Source organism: Wyeomyia smithii, chromosome 3, assembly GCF_029784165.1.
Source record: "Wyeomyia smithii strain HCP4-BCI-WySm-NY-G18 chromosome 3, ASM2978416v1, whole genome shotgun sequence".
Taxonomy (NCBI): domain Eukaryota; kingdom Metazoa; phylum Arthropoda; class Insecta; order Diptera; family Culicidae; genus Wyeomyia; species Wyeomyia smithii.
Genome location: NC_073696.1, coordinates 32855318 through 32872926, shown reverse-complemented (window position 1 = coordinate 32872926; position 17609 = coordinate 32855318). Strand labels below are relative to the sequence as shown.

The 17609-nt window shown below is 39.3% G+C and overlaps 1 protein-coding gene across 3 annotated transcripts; it reads left to right on the top strand.

The window, feature by feature from the left end:
• Positions 1-990: 990 nt before the first annotated feature.
• LOC129731462 (mitochondrial uncoupling protein 4) lies at positions 991-17600 on the top strand. 3 transcript variants are annotated; one of them, XR_008729024.1, is made up of 6 exons: positions 2062-2255; positions 15074-15318; positions 15508-15617; positions 15683-16168; positions 16224-16619; positions 16686-17600. XR_008729024.1 is itself a non-coding variant. In XM_055691476.1 (5 exons), exons 2-5 carry the CDS (start codon positions 15127-15129, stop codon positions 16396-16398), a joined length of 963 nt encoding a protein of 320 aa, XP_055547451.1. In that variant the 5' UTR covers positions 991-1846; positions 15074-15126; the 3' UTR covers positions 16399-17600. The 3 variants fall into 3 exon arrangements, 2 of the variants coding, with proteins under 2 accessions (XP_055547451.1, XP_055547450.1); XM_055691476.1 differs by lacking the exon at positions 2062-2255 and adding an exon at positions 991-1846 and having other exon boundaries at positions 16224-17600; XM_055691475.1 differs by having other exon boundaries at positions 16224-17600.
• Positions 17601-17609: the final 9 nt, after the last annotated feature.

Here is a 17609-nt window from a genome sequence, read left to right as displayed (position 1 = left end):
GGTAACGATGCTTCGTCATTCGCAGTTAGTAAATTTTTCGCTGCAGTTTATTGCTAAAGTCTTTTTTTGTTTACAATTTACTAGTCAAATCAAACCAACGGTCATCAACTTTAGGATATTTAAAGAAATGATAGCACACTAAATATAGTGCACTACCTTTTCTCATAATACAGTTTTTAGCCATAACTATTCAAATTCAAAGAACTTTTAGAAAAATAATAAAAAATCAAAAGCGAAAGCCTTTGTCATTACCGCTCACATTTATTTTTCAATATAAATAAGAAGTGATACATTAAAACTCGAAATTACATTCACTGAATATTTCTCTAAAATTTATTATTATAGAGTTTTTTATTACTTGAAGAACAAAATATGTCAAAGTTATTCTATTTTGTACCCGGTGTACCTATCTCAAAACTATAGAAAAGAAACTTAAAACTAAGATCAGAAGAAACTTAAAAACATTAATTTTCAACAAGTAGTAATAATTGCTGTTTGTTTCAATTAGGTATTTAAAATTCATCAAAATCATAAGCTTTTTCGTTGAGCGGATAAATGAATATGAAAATATGTTCGTAATGTTTTAGATTAAGCCACTTTTCGTAACACATACACAATCATGCGAGTTGGCCGTTGACTACCTGTACTAATATTGATATTGATTTACTGTTACTGTCTGCCGCTGTTCGTGTCGGTCGAATCGCGTTTGCTGTCGTTTGTCTGCTCTCCGCGGTTGCCAGGTTATGAACATTTTAAAAGATGTGCAGAGACGCACTACACAAGCTAAATAAAATAAACTGAGCTATCATGTTATGTATATCATTCGTTTTTCAAAGACCTAAACTAACTACTGCGAAATGAAGAATGTCGTTTTTCCAGCGTTAGTCAAAATCAAATAAAGTTTTTTCGCATTGCATCGAGGACTCGCTGGAATATGCATGCATCAAAAACATCAAAAATAAATCTGCCAACTCTGGCGTTACGAGAGCCACAGCACAGTTTCTCGGTGGAAATACACACAGTCGGATCGTTGTTTTGTTTTGTCTGGTGCACCGCCATGTCTGGTTCCGTCTAGTCGAGCAAGTGGAAACCTCCCAGTGTGTTTGTCCGGCTACGGGTTGAATCGACAATTTGCTGTGAACACCGTTTAGTGCAAAACCGACCACCTAAAATGGCCAAAAGCAAACAATACGTGCTAATTATTAATTTAAGAAAAAGTTTTTTAATAGAACACTTATAAGGGCCCTGTTCCGGCCTCGGTTCGAAAAGTAGGAGCAAAGTTTGATTTTTCTGTTATTGGTTATTTTAATCGGTTTTCTGTTTCGTGGCACTCATGTTTGCGGCAAATAATTTGTAGTAAAAGTGAGAGTCGTTCGCCAGTTCGCCAACTGTTACTCAGGTTTTGGGATTGAATCAGTCGAGAAAAAATTCACCGATATTCGATCGTACGCATCGAAACCACGACGACGCAAAGTGGGAAATACAGCGACCTAAGTTACATAACGATGTTTGGTGGCCTCATTGCATAAATGCAAAGGAATAACCGTTTTCAAACTGCACTCCACGAAGCCATATACTATACACTCACACTACATCCGCCAAGATAGAGAGCGTGCAATAGTTGCGCTGCTACCACTCATTGCACCGCCACAATAGCTCTTAACTACAAGACGAAATTCGATTCCTACACCTGTGTATACGGAAAGTGACCCCGTTTCGTTGTTTTGACTTGTTGGGATTATCTATGTCATTAGTGGTAATAGCTGGGGAAAGCCTACTGGCTGTCACGGCGCCACTCGAGGATACGGAACCAATTCAAGGATAGACCACTGGAATTATACTCAAAGTACGTATTTTTACAACAAAACAAAACATGATCACCCTTACACTAGTGAAGTGTGTTGAAGGTGAAGGTCCTTTTTATTTATAAACAAGTTCCGCTCAATATGTTCATTGCATCTCTACTACACAGTCTAAGTCTATCACAAGCCACTACTAGCTGATTTCCACCTCTGCTGATGCTAGCCATTGAATCAGTTACATACTAGATTAAGATCGGTTAACAGCTTACCTCCATCGACTGCTGTGATATAGTGATCTCCGCCAGGGTTCATTGGCGCCGCCGTACGTGCGTCCTCGCATACAGAAGCATAACAAATACTCACTCCGGAGTGGCGGCTGTGTCGGCGTTAGAAATAATCGTGATTAGTAGTGTACCCTTCGAAAGGATTCGAATATGCAGGCTCCCCCAACGTGTGAGATCTTTTTCTATTGTTTGAATTTTGTTGAGATTATGTGACTAAAGCATGCCCGCAAAACAGTACACGGTGCAGTTATCAGCGGGATAACGTGATGCACAGGGAGGAAAGTAAAAGGCAATTTGTCAACTATTTTTAGTCGCAAATTCTGGCAAAAGAACAGCGCTGAGACTTGTACACGAAAATGGCAAGCATTCAATTTCAGAATTGCACTTGGTTGGATGAACATGCATTTCGGCACACATAACTGCTTACAATTTTTTGAAGAAAAAGACATCAAAGAATTGTAAAGTAGGACCAACGTAATACAGATTCCTAAGTTTGAATGATTCGCTCTTCACTATTATGAAGAGATGATTTCATGGTAGCTAACTTTCTAATAATCTCTCACATTAAATTTATTTTTATGGACTCGACGTCTAAGTTTATCTCATAATCCATTTATATAAGCTGAGAATCGTCTGGCACAAATATTATATTGTTAATCTATTTGTTGTTATGCCTGTTGCCAAAACGTGTTTTTTTTTAAATACTTCAAGCATTCTACACAGAACTGTGCAGTCAATGTAATATATTGATGGTTGAAAACAGATAATTTTGATTCTGCTAATTGTACAAACGATTTCAAATTATATGTTCAACCAGACATAAGATCATAATGAAAACAACTTCCGCATACGGCCAGCTTGCTTACAATAGAGGATTGAAAATAAAACCATGGTGTTTGTGTTGGCAAGATATCGCGTATTGACGTAAATAAAACACCACCATTGAACTGGGCGCGTATGGATACCACGAAAGCGATAAAAAGAGGCTCGTCGTTCTACTGAGACCGGTTCGGTGGATGTGCGTCACGAAATAAAATAAACAGTGTTGTTTGACTGTCTGCAAATTTGGCCATTAACGTATTTTGGGTGTTGCAGCTGTGGTGATGTACAACAAACTAACACATTGGTATTATAGTGTTGTAGAAAATATCAAAATAAGAATCGCGTCGAGACATAACGGTTGAGATTATATTTCTCTATAAAGTAAATTAGTAAAATGCATACCTAGCGGTGACAAAAGTATTTTTAGATTTTTTAGCGAAAATAGCTTACCGTGTTACTGTGGCGAAAAAATATATGCAAACATTTATGTTTCTTTTTCCGTTTTTATTATCACGGTGTATTCACAATCGTTTTGTTTTTCGAAATATGAACTTGAACAATCCATACTTCGTTCGAATATGAATTCTAAGAACCAAATTGAGGAAGTGAAAAGAGATTGAAACAAATTTTTAAATTTGATCTAGAGGCAGAACCTTAACAAAATAGGGCACTGAGGAAAAAGCAGCAATGTTCAAAAGTTTTTCAGTCGAATTTCGATCAATCCTTTAAATCGAAAACAATCGTGAATTTTTCGAATTTATTAGGGAGTTAACTGCAGAAAATAAAAAAATTAAAAAGAATTTGGAATCATCAGGGAATTTTGTTTTGTCTAGAAAAACGTGTGCAATTTGAAGCAAAAACCAGTCAAATTGAGAACAATCAGGAAATTTGATTTTTTTTTCCATAAACAGATTTTACTTTTTTGCCAAATTAATTGGAGACATTTAATTGGAGACATCACTGTCACAATGAATATCACTTACATCGAAAAAAAAACGGAACCTAAGAAAACTTCGGGACGGATTGAAATGTTGCCAAATTCCAGCTTAACGGCATGAATGGCCATATTTTGTTAAATGATTGAAGGGTCACCAAATAACTTTTTCTGTGATTGTCAAAACAATAAATTTTACAAAATTTTGAGGAAAGCTTAGTTGAATGAATAAAATCTTAGAACATTTTGCATTGTATTGACCATTACAGACAAAATTAGAAACAAAAAAACTGATTTTAAGAGGAGTGTTCCACAAAAAACTCTATTTTGTCGTTCCCAACGTTCAGATAGGACATCGCAGTATTCAGCAATTGTTTTTCTTTTAAATTTTTCTACAACTTTGCTGAAGGAAGCAATCTGGTATATTAAAAATTCGAAAAAATATTATTTTGACCTAACTGTTAGGTGGATTCATCGAAAAACCGAAAACGCCAAATTAAGGGCTTGTTCTATGAAACAATTTTGCTGAAGACATTGAGTACATAAAATCAATTTTTCACATTCAAATCTAAAGCAATCACGATTCTTCGAATCAAGATCACTGTGCACTGTGGGATTTTTAAATAAATCTTGTCACCAATTATAAATGTTTTGAAATATAAACCTTGGAATGTGTAGAAACTATTTTGAAAGTTATTTCCTAAAATGGTGGTTGAAAAACAACAACACAACAAAACAACAAGTATTTTGTCGTTTTGATTCTGGATACCATAACGAATCGAACGGTGTACTCAGATTCTTTGGTGCATTTTTTTATAATAAGGTTCGTGGAAGCACCGTGGCAGATATACGGATGCGGTTACTTACCAAAATAAATGACCCACAGGACATAAAGCTGGAGAAAATCGTGGAGGAATGAAAAGTTTACTCAACCTCAAGCAGGACACTGTCTTGATTGGTAACAAGGTACCCTCTGAATCACTGTCAACAAATGCAGTTCGGATCGATCCTAAGCAAAAATTCAAGGTTAGATTAAGTGAAAGACAGGACAGCACTTCAAAAACACCCTGTTGGTTTTGTGGTAGTATGCATTTCTCAAGTCAGTGTCAATTTAAGGATCACAAGTGTCATGACTGCGGCAAAATTGGTCATCGCGAAGGCTATTGTGCCTGTTTTATTGCGAAGAACCGACAGATATCATACACATTTCAATTCGCAATTTAAATGTGTTAGGTTGTGATGCAATGGATGAATTCAGTCTGTGGGATGTACCATTATCATCAATCTATAGTTTGGTACATAGCCGCGATTTCGATGATGATGTTGCCGCGCTCAAGGCTCTTTTTCCAAATGGTTTTAGTAACACTGCGGGCTTCTGAGAGAAAAGTCAGTTAACCGGAACATTCGCCGAATTTCGGACCAAAACATGCGTGTAGGCATGTTTTTGAGTTCTTTCTTCGTTCTATTTATCAATTCCTCCTCAGTTTTCGCGACAAAATTATTGGAGTGTATCTTACCCTTCAGGTTTGCCCCGAAATCCTCGATGGCGGGTTTGCTAACTTGGGTACCACATCGATATTCAGCCACTCCATCTCCTTCAACGATCGCTTCGAGTAATAGTCAGACGGCAGAGTTTCTTGATGAACGACGCAGCTTCCGGCAGGCACTTCGTACTATAAATTTCCCCGTTTACGTCCAGTCCGGAGCGAAAGAAGAGCGGCGAGACATCCCCTTCTCGCTGATTGTCAGCCACAGCACACCTTCTTGGGAAACTTGGTGTGTGAAATGAACTTCATCTCGGTGCTCTCTTCCTTCCTTCCTTCTGAACAGGGTAGCTTCACTGCTTTCGCCATCACGATTAGAGTTCGACTGATAGAGCTGTCAATTTTTTCCTGCTGACTCATGAGTTACTATGATTGATGCTGCATGGATAGTTTCGTCAGTGCGTGTGAAGGTAGACCCATGAAAAATCGACAATTTTGTCCATTTTTTTGCCGCAAACGATAGAAGTATTAATGGTAAAAAAGCTTTGCAGACTTGAAGACTTAGGTACCATTACACCGATTACGTATGCTGATTGGGCGGCTTCAATTGTCATGGCTCGAGGACCTAATCGCTCAGTGCGAATCTGTGCAGCTACAGAATTTTTAACGGGTCTCAATAATGCTTTGAAACCGAATAGCCATCCACTACCACTTCCCGAAGACTTTTGCACGCATGGCAAATTGCATAATCGTTGTAAATATCGAGCTGTCCGAAGCATACCTTCAAATAAAGGTGGACGATGAAAGCCGCAAATTGCTTGTCATCAATACACACACACACACACACACAAAGGGCTTTACAGTTTCAATCGTCTTTCACCCGGCATGCTGAATGGAATAGAATATGCTTGTCCGTGTTTCGATGATAGGAAGGCCGAACAAAAGTTGAACTGAAAAATAATTTGCAGCAAGTGCTTGGACGTCTACAAGAGCACGGATTTACCGTTAGAATTGGAGTCAGATGAAATTAGGGAAATAAAAAACCTACTCCATCCTTTAGACGAGCTACTAAAATTTATATTTATTCCTTGGTTCTAGTCGATGCACTATCAAAATGGCCCGAGACAGTTGCAACTAAACGGAATACCACGTCAGCAACTTTGGCTATACTTAGGAGTATTTTCGCCAGAATTGACAGACAGGAAGTTATAGTATCGGATTTCGGAATCATACATCTCAAGGCAGCGCCCTATCATTCCCAAAGCAATGGACTGGCGGACAGATTCGTCGACACGTTTAAAAGCGCAGTGAAAAAAATCCAGGCAGGAGGGAAAGAGTTGCAGGAAACCATTGACACGTTTCCTCTCTGTTACCGGTCTACTCCTTGCCGTATTGTTCCAGATTCGAAATCTCCCGGTGAAGTAATGTTGGACAGACGGCTTCGCAATTCACTTGAGTTCATCCGGCCACAAAACAGTTTCAGCAAATGCCCGGGCTCTATTCAAGATAAGCAATACAATCTAAAACACGGAGTGAAACCGAAAAGCTTCGAGGTAAAAGACAAGGTGCTCGCCAAAGTGTATCAAGGCACAAATCTCGAGACCAACTGGAAGCAATAACACCGTGTTTGATATTTTATTAGATCATTTATTAAGTGCATGTGGTATCAATTAACCTGAAGATCACGGGGATCTTACTTTGGAGGACGTACCACTGAACGACATACAACATGAGCTACTGTAAGAAGTGTTTGCTAATGGAGCCGATGTCTCTCCCGCAATAAATACAGAGGTTTCTGAGGGGTGACGTTCATCTTGTTTCATCGGAATGACTGGCAACATTGTCAGCAGAACCAAAAGAGCGAATCAGAAGAAGCAATCCTGTCGACCAAGTAACAAAACTCGTAACAAAAGTCAAAAACATTATTTTAACAAGTTTCCAGTGCGATAATAGTAAAACAATTTAAAAGATTCAAAAGAGAATAAAGGAGTTGCCCGATGCCACATTCAGTTTTCATGGTTTAACGGAACCACATTCCGATGCCACATTCAGTTTTCATGGTTTAACGGAACCTGGAGTAAAACAGAGGCAAGCTGAAAGTTTGAACTGTTGATCAACGCTTCAAAATTATAGAGGCGCATGAAGGAGAACGGCAAAAATATTCGGAATTCTTTAAAACGTTGTGTCGGCTATAATCAAGCACAAAGATAAATCGCTTCAGAAGAAACGATCCGCTAGGGATAGGATGAGTATAAATTACGGAAAGTAGAAGATCCTAGGCTGGAGCGATGCATGGAGGTGTTTGTAAGCGAAACTAGAAGCCGTAAACCTCCTTTTTCTGGTGTCACTTCAAGGAAAGCCCGTGAATTTGCTCGAAGTACTCGGAGTCTCAAGTTTCAGGGGAGACTCGGGTTGGCTGAACACATTTGCAAATATGAACCGCATGATATTATCAACGGTGATGAAACAGGGATTTATTAGCGTTGAATCCAGATACTTCTGGTTGGTAAAAAGCACTCCCTGTTACTTAAAAAGCAAACTCCAAGGTCTGGATGGCGCTCGTTATCTTTAAAACTGGATTTTGAGCTTTGATGCGAAATTTGCTGCAGAAGAGTGAAAGATTTTAATATATGAGCCATTGAGATCAAAAGTGGTACATGTGCCATTAAGTGAATTTTCCAGGAGACGCGATAAACGAAAATACTCAAATAGTAAATTATTCTCAAGAATTTTTGAAGTAGAATACTTCTCTCAGGAAGTTCGGCTACATAAGGATGTGAAATGAAAATCTAAAACCGAAAAAAGTGAAAAATATGTCCAATTTCAAATGCTAATAAATCGGTTAGTATTCGATGGATTTCCTTCGTTCTTGCAGCAATAGATTGGAAAATCTTCTAAGATTCTTCCCAAAATAAGATAATTGTAATTTTATTATTCACACTATTGCACTATTGAAAATAGTCAAGCCTTGTCAAAACGAAAAATTCGACCTCTGATTGGTCGTTATATGCTTGCTTCCCAAGCACGGTCGACAGGATTATATACCTTGCAATTGAAAACATGCTATTTGGCCTATATAAGAGCCTGTTTCAGCCGGAGCCGCTCATAATAGTTCTAGACAGCGACAACAGCAGTCGTCCTTCCTTAGCAGCAGCACTAGCCCTCTGAATGGTCACCACGTCTCAGGAGCAGCGCGGTTTTTCTCAGCGTGTGTCGCCAGACAGCCATTATTCCCCCCGTGTTAGGGCAGCATGAAGATTGCCATCAGAAAATCCAATTTCGGAAATCAAAATGCCTTTTTCAAGGCAAATAAACAAGTAATTGAAAGTTAATAATTTTTGTCAACGCAAGCAAGCATTCTGTGTTGCATCCTAGCAATTTAAATCTGTCGCACCCGTCGAATTTACTGAATGTAAAATAGCTTCCACAGTGCATGTTGTCCGTGTATCTTAATTCCCCCACTGGAAGGGCAGCTCAAAGGTTGTAATTAGCAACCGATTTTGAACCGCAACATGCTTTTTTCAAGGCAAATAAAAAAATAATTGAAGGTTAATAATTTTCTGGCATCAACACAAGCAGACATTCTGTGCGGGATGCAATCAAATTCTGTTGTAGTTGTCTAATTTTTACTTTATTTAGTAAACTCCCCACTGTAGGGGCAGCGCAAAGGCTACGATCAGCATAACCGACATTGAATAATAAATTGCCCTGTTAGAACGCATTCCGAAAACAGTTAGTTCGACTATGCAGAGCTAATATGAAGTCGATTCAATCAATCAGCATAAACAGAATTTCGTCGTCTCCCAGCTGCCAAGTTGCAACATGATGCAACACGCAACAGCGAGCAAACGAAATCGCTTGATGTTACAAACCGCAATAAGATACGGGTTAAAACCGTTGCGTGTGTGAGAGCACCATCGGTGTTTATTCGCTGGATACACTATCTACTGTCTACTGAACGCAATAATCTGCTTACATGCGACACGGGGACGGGAACATTTTCTTCAACCATGCTGCACAACACGACACAAAACATGTTATTTTGTTGCTTCAATGAGAGTGCTATCGGTCCGGCTCGACAGAATGTTCACAAGAAATAATTTTTGTGCATCCGTGCTACGAAACTGAGGAAAAACTTTAGAAACTGAAAAAAGAGGTGGAGCTTATCAAATGATCGCTCTGAGCCAGAATGAAGTCACACATATTTTCCAAGTTATATCATTCCACCACGTACGAAAAATAATTCATTCCTGTTTTCATCCCTATATAAGAGCCTGTTTTAGTCGAAGCCGCTCATAACAGTTCTGAACAGCGATGACAGCAGTCCTCTCTTAGCAGCAGCGGGAGCGAGCAGTGGGTACCATCGATAGCGGATAGCGGCCACAACTGTGGCATGGCTGTGGATAAGCGTAGCAGTTTCAGCGGATCTCACCATCGATAGCAGCAGGGCCAGCAGATGCAGGTACAGCGGATACCAATGGCGGCTACAACTGTGGCATGGCTACGGATAGCGTTGCAGTTGCTCAGCAGTTGGGCCAGCGTATAGCGGCCACAACTGTGGCATGGCTATGCATAGCGTAGCTGTTGCAGCGGGTATATCAGCATCGATAGTAGCAGGGTCAGCTGATGCAACGACACTCCCTTCACTAAAATGCTGTTTCAGTGTGGTAGCGGGAAGCATCAGCAGCAGGCTTGCATGAATTGAATACATCAGCCAGCAACTTTCTCTAAGGCCTCTGCCATAGTAGACGCGAAAAGCGGCGCGAACAGATTCGCTCGGCCGTAGGTTAATGTAAAGCTCTACTGATGGCTGTACATTAACCTACAGCCGAGCGAATCGGTTCGCGTCGCTTTTCGCGTCTATTATGGCAGAGGCCTAATGGGAAAGTTGTATCATTTTGTTCAGAAGAATATTATTGTCGGTAATATTACAGAGATGCGATTGCGTAAATCCGATTTTGAATTTAACAATTGTTCTTTTGAGAACAAATAAAACACTTATTTGAAGAGTTAATAGCTTTTGGTACCAATAGCAGTATAGTGACAGCCTCAGCGGTAGATGCAGATGCAGCCGGTACTTCCCTGAGGCCGATGTAAAGGTAAATGGGAGCAGCACGGCGAAACAGTTCGGGTTATGCTTAGACGCGCGTCATTTTTCGTTGTTTATATTCCCCACATGAAACGACGCGCTTTCGTATGATAGCGGTGGTATTAGCGGTAGATGCATTCGCCAACACTTTCTCCAGTAAAGCCGTGTCTAGTTTTCAATGTGAAAACACCTTTCTCATTGTGTTGACCGTGCGCCTTAGTCCTCACTATCAAGGTAACACAGAGATGTAAGGTAAACACTACATCCTATGATAAATTGAACAATTGTCCTTATAAGGACAACAAATGAATTAATGAAGATTTAGTTTTGAATTAGAATACTTCTCTCAGGAAGTTCGGCTACATAGGGATGTTGAATGAAAGTCTAAAACTGAAAAAAGTGAGAAAAATTTCAAATGCTAATAAATCGGTTAGTTTTCGATGGATTTCCTTCGTTTTTGCAGCAATCGATTAGAAAATCTTCTAAGATTCCTACCAAATGCATGAAATTGCAATTTTATCATTCGAACTTTTGTACTATTGAAAACTCTTAAGCCTTATCAAAACACAAAATTCGACCTCTGATTGGTCGTTATACCGCGCTTTCCCAAGCACGGTCGGCAGAGTTATGGACCTAGTAAATTGGGAATGCATCATTTGGCCTATATAAGAGCTTCATCAGATAATAAACAAACATTTCATCGGATATTAAATTGAACAACTGAAAGTTGAAGAACACAAATGATTATTTAAAGAGTTAATATTTTCTCGTTTTGCGCTATGATCCAAAGTTAATTATCTTCATCTACATGCATACTCTGACTATTATTACGTGTTTGCGTCGCTTAGTGTTTGGCTACGGTCATGCAGAACGCAAATAACGGCGCGATGCGATTCGGCAAGACGAAATCTGTTGAAATGTATAGCTCTACTTCGCCTTAAAAAGAGCTGTACATTTCACCACGGTAAGGCGAATCGCATCGCGCCGGCATTCGCGTTCTGCATAACCGTAGCCTTTGTTCCGTTCCCGTTTGGTGATGTCGTATTAAATGTGCATATTACAATTCGGCAGCACTTCAACTTCTCATTTGCACAAAATTTAAAAATATTCAATGAACTTCATTCAAAATATCAGATAAAAAGAAATCACAATACTGCCAATGAACGGTCAACGTTTATTTACTAGAAAAAATGACTGACACGCAAGCAGCCGGGTTGTCTTTCTTGTAAAAGTATTCTACTTCAACCTTGCGGTCGTGGCTTTGCATACAACCTTCTTGTGATTTTTTTCGAACATAACTGCCTTAAATCATTGCTGGAATGGTACAAGACGGTACATGAAAACATAACGAATTCTGGTTTAGAAACTTACCCAAACGTCAATAGAAAAACATGTACCACTTTTGTTCTATGGGAAAAATAATGACAACCAGAAAACGTTGAGAGCAAAAGTGGTACATGTCCAGTGTAAACATGAAGGATGCATTATAGCTCTTTAATCTTAGGACACAAAACATTCACGTCTTCAGCAGAGTTACCCATCCAAGTGATTAAGTACTATGAATTGTTACTGTTAATTGTACTGTTTGTTAAGGAATTCTGTCTCTTCGTGACGCTAAGGTATATGTATTTGGTAACAGCATGCGAATTGATACTGAAATAGGTAAAATACTTTCTGTTACAGAATAGTCACGGATACACTAGCGCCACGAACTGAGAAAATTCCAAAGCAGACAGATCTTCATCTGAAAGTACTCAATCACTTGACCAACTTTGCCGAAGACATGATTGTTTTATATCCTAAGATCCTCGACTTACAATTCATCTAACAACAGACTGGACACGTACCACTTTTACTCTCAACGAAATGGTGATTATGTTAATTACCAAAAATTGTTTTGGCAATAACTTTGGTTTAGGTTATCAGATTTGTTTTTCTTGGATATTCTAGTACATTATTGCTTTCTGCATCAATTTATGCAAAAAACCCAAAAAGTGTAAAAATGGCACATGTACCACTTTGTTCTCAACGGCTCATATGCAGACAACTGTTCGGCACATTCCAAGATGATTCAAGAGGCCTGCAGGTCATTGAATTGAATTTTTCCCCACCCAACAATACATCGATACTGCAGTCGGTGGATTTGAGGATAGTAGACAAATTGAAACACTACTACTGTAACGCCCTAGTAAAGTAAATGTTGGAGATTGGACAGCAATCACTTAAGATATTATGATTTGACACTCTCCTTCAATCTCTTTTACAAATCAATTAGCAATTATGTTGGGGAACATTCATAAATGACGTAGCATTCGAGGGGGGAGGAGGGGGTTTGCAGTTTTGTGACGAAAGGTGACGAGGGGGAGGGTGGGGGGTCATGTCAAGCTACGTAGCAAATATTAAACTAAGAAAAAAAAATTGGATTTTTTCTGATTGTTCTTTTTTATTACTGTTTTGTATGTTTAGGGTTATTTTTATTACTTCCCTGTCTTTTGTTGTTCATTTATGACACAAGGTATGTTTTTGATAATAAAATTTTCAAAAAAAAATATGTGGGAGTGGGGGGGGGTTGTTATAAAGCTACGTAATTATCTAGAGGGGGGTCCTGATTTTGTGACGAAATGCTACGATGGGGGAGGGGGGTGTCAAAAAAAGCCTACGTCATTTATGAATGTTCCCTTAGAGGAATCTACCAACATTACAGTCCTAAGTCCTGTAAAGCTTTTTTCAAGAGCATGGTCCGAAGACGTCACGCCGAATACCATTGAAAACTGCTTTGAAAAGCTGAATATGTACTACCAGAGGCTGATCTTGAGGGCACCATCGTATTGCAAAATTGTTGATAACGTTATCACATGTTCTTCAGTCACAGACCAGGACATTTCAGAAGAGGACGCAGGTTTTGAGAATGACGAATCTGAAAATACTAAATCTGTAGAATATATCTCAATGTTTGGAGTCGGAGTTCGGAGAGTGTCCACAAGAGTCTTCTAAATTTGGGTGCAATCGTTCAGGTTAACGATAACGTTCCTGCAGAATGTTTACTATATTGAAAAGATTATTACTGTTGAATCAGTTTTATTTGTTTGATTAGTTAGTAAGATGCTTTGAATCTACGAAACATAATAAGAATGATTTAATTTGTGTATTACCTATGATATATGAGCCGTTGCGAACCAGAGTGGTCTATGTGCCATCGAGCAAATTGTTCAGGAGAAGCAATTTTCGAAAAATCTCTGAATAAAATTCTATTCAACGAATTCTTTCAAACAAAATGTTCTAATATAAAGGTTATAAAGTGGTTTAACATTGGGATACATAAAATTAACAGTTTCTTTGCGAATTCGGTGATTTTATCTCAGCAATGTACATAGACCACCCTGACTTCATATATAAATTCACTGGAATCCTCGAATCGTTTCGGAACAGAGTGGTCTATGTACACAAACCTGGTAAAAGACAAAGAAAATGACGGTAACTCGTATAAAATGGCTAGTGTCACAGGTTATATGGTATATATAGCATGTCATATGTAAGATGTCACGTGTAACATTACATGTAACACAAAATGTTACATATTACATAATATTTTACATTTTTCGTGTTACATTACGTGTAACATGTTACATATTACGTGTGACATGTACAGAACAAGTGACATGTTACTTATCACATGTAATATGCTACATGTTACGTGTTACATGATAGTATTACACCGATTTATGTACATAGACCACTCTGTTCCGAAACAGAATGGCCATTCTGTTTCGGACACAATTTCAACATGGTATAAATCACCTTTAAAGTTTGGTTTTTTGAATTATTTTTGATCTCCCAAGTACAGTTTTTTGTGTAGATGCGGAATATGCAAAAAACTCATTTTCGAAAAAAAAGGTCTTTAGACCACTCTGGTTCGCAACGGCTCATATGGAGGCAATGACAAACATTTGTAGTTTGATGTAGAAACTCTAATGAAATGCGTTCCTCTAATGCACGCGAAATGCTCACTTGCTCCTTGTTCTCCTATTTAAGTGTTAATTTGCTGTTACAGTATCAATATCTCGATATCTCGCTAACGCAATGGCCCCTTCAACATCGAGATACAGAGAATTTACTGTAGTAAATCTGAGAAACTATCAGCCAGAAATTCACATAATTTTCTCGTTCATTCAAATGAATCGTTCGTTAGAAATGAATACTCAAACTCTGGCAAAATGTACCATCCACCAGCTTCTTTAATATGTCTTGTGGAATACAGTGTGCAATTAATGGACTCAGAACCGCTGACTTGCCAAATTGGGCGTTGTTCTCCCTCGTAACCAAAACTTATCAGAGGTTCGAAACAAAACAAAATCTATTCACACACGCAATTTAACAGGCTCGTCTCAGTTTCTCTGCCATGCTGCACGTCAGCATTACCGTCACTAGCAGGATTTTTTTCGCTAACTACTACCTTATCTGTTACGTTACCTTTGCCTGATTCAACGAATGGCGGGCCCGTCAGCCAGCCACGGTATCAGCATTCGCACAGTTGTGATAATGAACTTCACCAGTAAAGGTTACAGCGCTTGACTCAATTAAGCAATTTAAATTTTGAATACCATATACCTTAAACCCCAACAGTGTCTGTTAATGTACAAATTTGATTCTGGTTCTAGCCGACAACCCGACCACTTCGGAAACTGGTAGCCCCAGCACAACCGGCAGCACCATGCAACAAACTACGACCCGGACCGAGATGCGTCCGGTGAAGTACCACTATGCCGATTCCTTTTGGTGCACCTATTTGATATCGGTTTTTGCGGCAAGTATTGCCGAGACGGTAACCTACCCGTTGGACCTTACGAAAACGAGACTGCAGATCCAGGGCGAGGCGGCCGCGGTTACCGGCACTATCAAAAAGGTATGTTACAATTGCGTAATGCTGTTGTGGATCAATCACTTGGAAGTTTCAAAACAACAACAGTTAGATTTGTTTCCTATGGATTATCAATTTCGACACATGTTTTGGTTATCTAATCTGTAATTTTTTTGTATCGCTTGTCAGTCTCGCCTAAAAGGGATGTTTTGTACTTGAATTTTACTTTTTCAGTTAAAATACAGAGGCATGCTTGCAACCGCTACCGGAATTATTCGCGAGGAAGGAGCACTTAAGCTCTGGCAGGGCGTAACGCCAGCGCTCTACAGACATGTTGTTTACAGGTAAGCTCGATTGAATGCTAATCGGTTAAATCAACTTAAACATTTTATTATTCTCGTCCCTGCAGCGGGGTCCGCATCGTCACGTACGATGGGCTGAGAAAGAAGCTTCGCAACAACAATAACGACTTTGCGCTGTGGAAATCCGCACTGGCCGGGGTCGGCGCAGGAGCGTTAGCTCAGTGGCTTGCGTCACCAGCAGATCTAGTCAAGGTGCACATCCAGATGGAGGGTAAACGACGGTTGTTGGGGCAGGAACCGAGAGTTCACGGAGCGGCACACGCCTTCCGTGAGATCGTCAGTCGTGGCGGTATTGCCGGTCTGTGGAAAGGAAGTGTCCCGAATGTACAGCGCGCTGCCCTGGTTAATCTGGGCGATTTGACTACTTACGACACGGTGAAACGATTTGTGATGAAAAAGACCGGCCTACCGGACTGCCATTTGGTGCACATTATGTCCTCAATTTGTGCAGGCTTGGTTGCGGCAACGATGGGTACTCCCGCGGACGTAGTTAAGACTAGGGTTATGAACCAGCCTACCGATTTGAATGGAAAGTAAGTAAGGTTTTTACAACAGCTGGATACAATCGGTAATATTTTCGTCTTTTAGGGGACTTCTCTACAAGGGGTCACTGGATTGTCTGCAGCAAACCATTGGAAAAGAGGGATTTTTTGCTCTTTACAAGGGATTTTTACCTGTTTGGATTCGCATGGCGCCGTGGTCACTTACTTTTTGGCTTTCTTTTGAGCAAATTCGCACTAGTCTGGGTGCTGGTGGTTACTAGGACGGAAACGACTTTAGTTTGCGTTTTTTCTTGGAAGCGATATCTTTGTTTTGTGGGATTCTATTACAACTAAGGCCACCGTGTTTACCTAGCGTTCGGTAGAAAAATTCTGCAGTAGAAGGCACAAACATTCAGCAGTTCTATAGCACAATAGCCGAATGACAGCAAGTTAGATCACAGCGACCTTGGCACAAGTGATTTCGAACAGTCGAGTTCAACGCGTGAGTGTCATCTCAATTTCTGCTGTAACTATGATTATTTTGAATACTACGTTCTTTCTTCGACAGCTTGAAACATGTCAAATACAGTTGATCCATTCTAACACATATCATTTTCATAAAAATGCTTATTAGAAACGTTTGGTTGAAGAAGAACTATAATTTTGATCTGTGATTTAGTCAGTAGGTACACTAGAGTTAGGCGTGTTTAGCCAATTTCGTTAGGCTAATTAATGTATCGAACAGTACGGTCTGAGCGGTCATAGTATAACACGAGACTTACCAAAACAAAACTTAATCCAGCGTCAATGTCCTTCATTTATAGACTCAGTCGACTTTCATGTATAAAAACAATCGTTGGACGCAATTTCTCAGGGAGGTAATTTCCACCATTGAAATCTCTATAGCGTACGAACATTGAACTATTCCTGAGTGCCATTGTACGATGAATATAATTTTAGTAAAAATTCGTCTATACAAACTTCGTGTTGCTCAATTTTAGCAGAAATTCTTGCTACTTTACGTTATGTCAAAGTTATCAACAAATAGTGTTGTCGATATTTAGTGCTGCTCCCAACATGTGTCATTACGCAGCGAATACAGTGAAATTACAGCGATTCAAAAACTTCACATGTAAGAACACATGAGAAAGCTGCCTTGTACTATACTACCACAATTTAACCAATTATACTGAAAAAAAAACTAACTCTTGACAATACTGCAGTATATCAAACTTAGAGAACATCTTTTGTTTCTATTTGAGACATCCCTTCGTTTGCCCAAAAAACCCAAAATGACCGCATGCTCCGACCACTGACTGGGGAGAAGTGCAGTACTGTTGTAGTAATACCTACCCAACCTCCTAATATGTAGTTATACAAATTAAAAAAAAATACACCCTAGCATGTAGTATCATACCAAAACGGAGCAGAGACAATAGTCTTGATGAGCAAAAACTAAAATAAACTGACATACTGACAGAAATTTGATGGT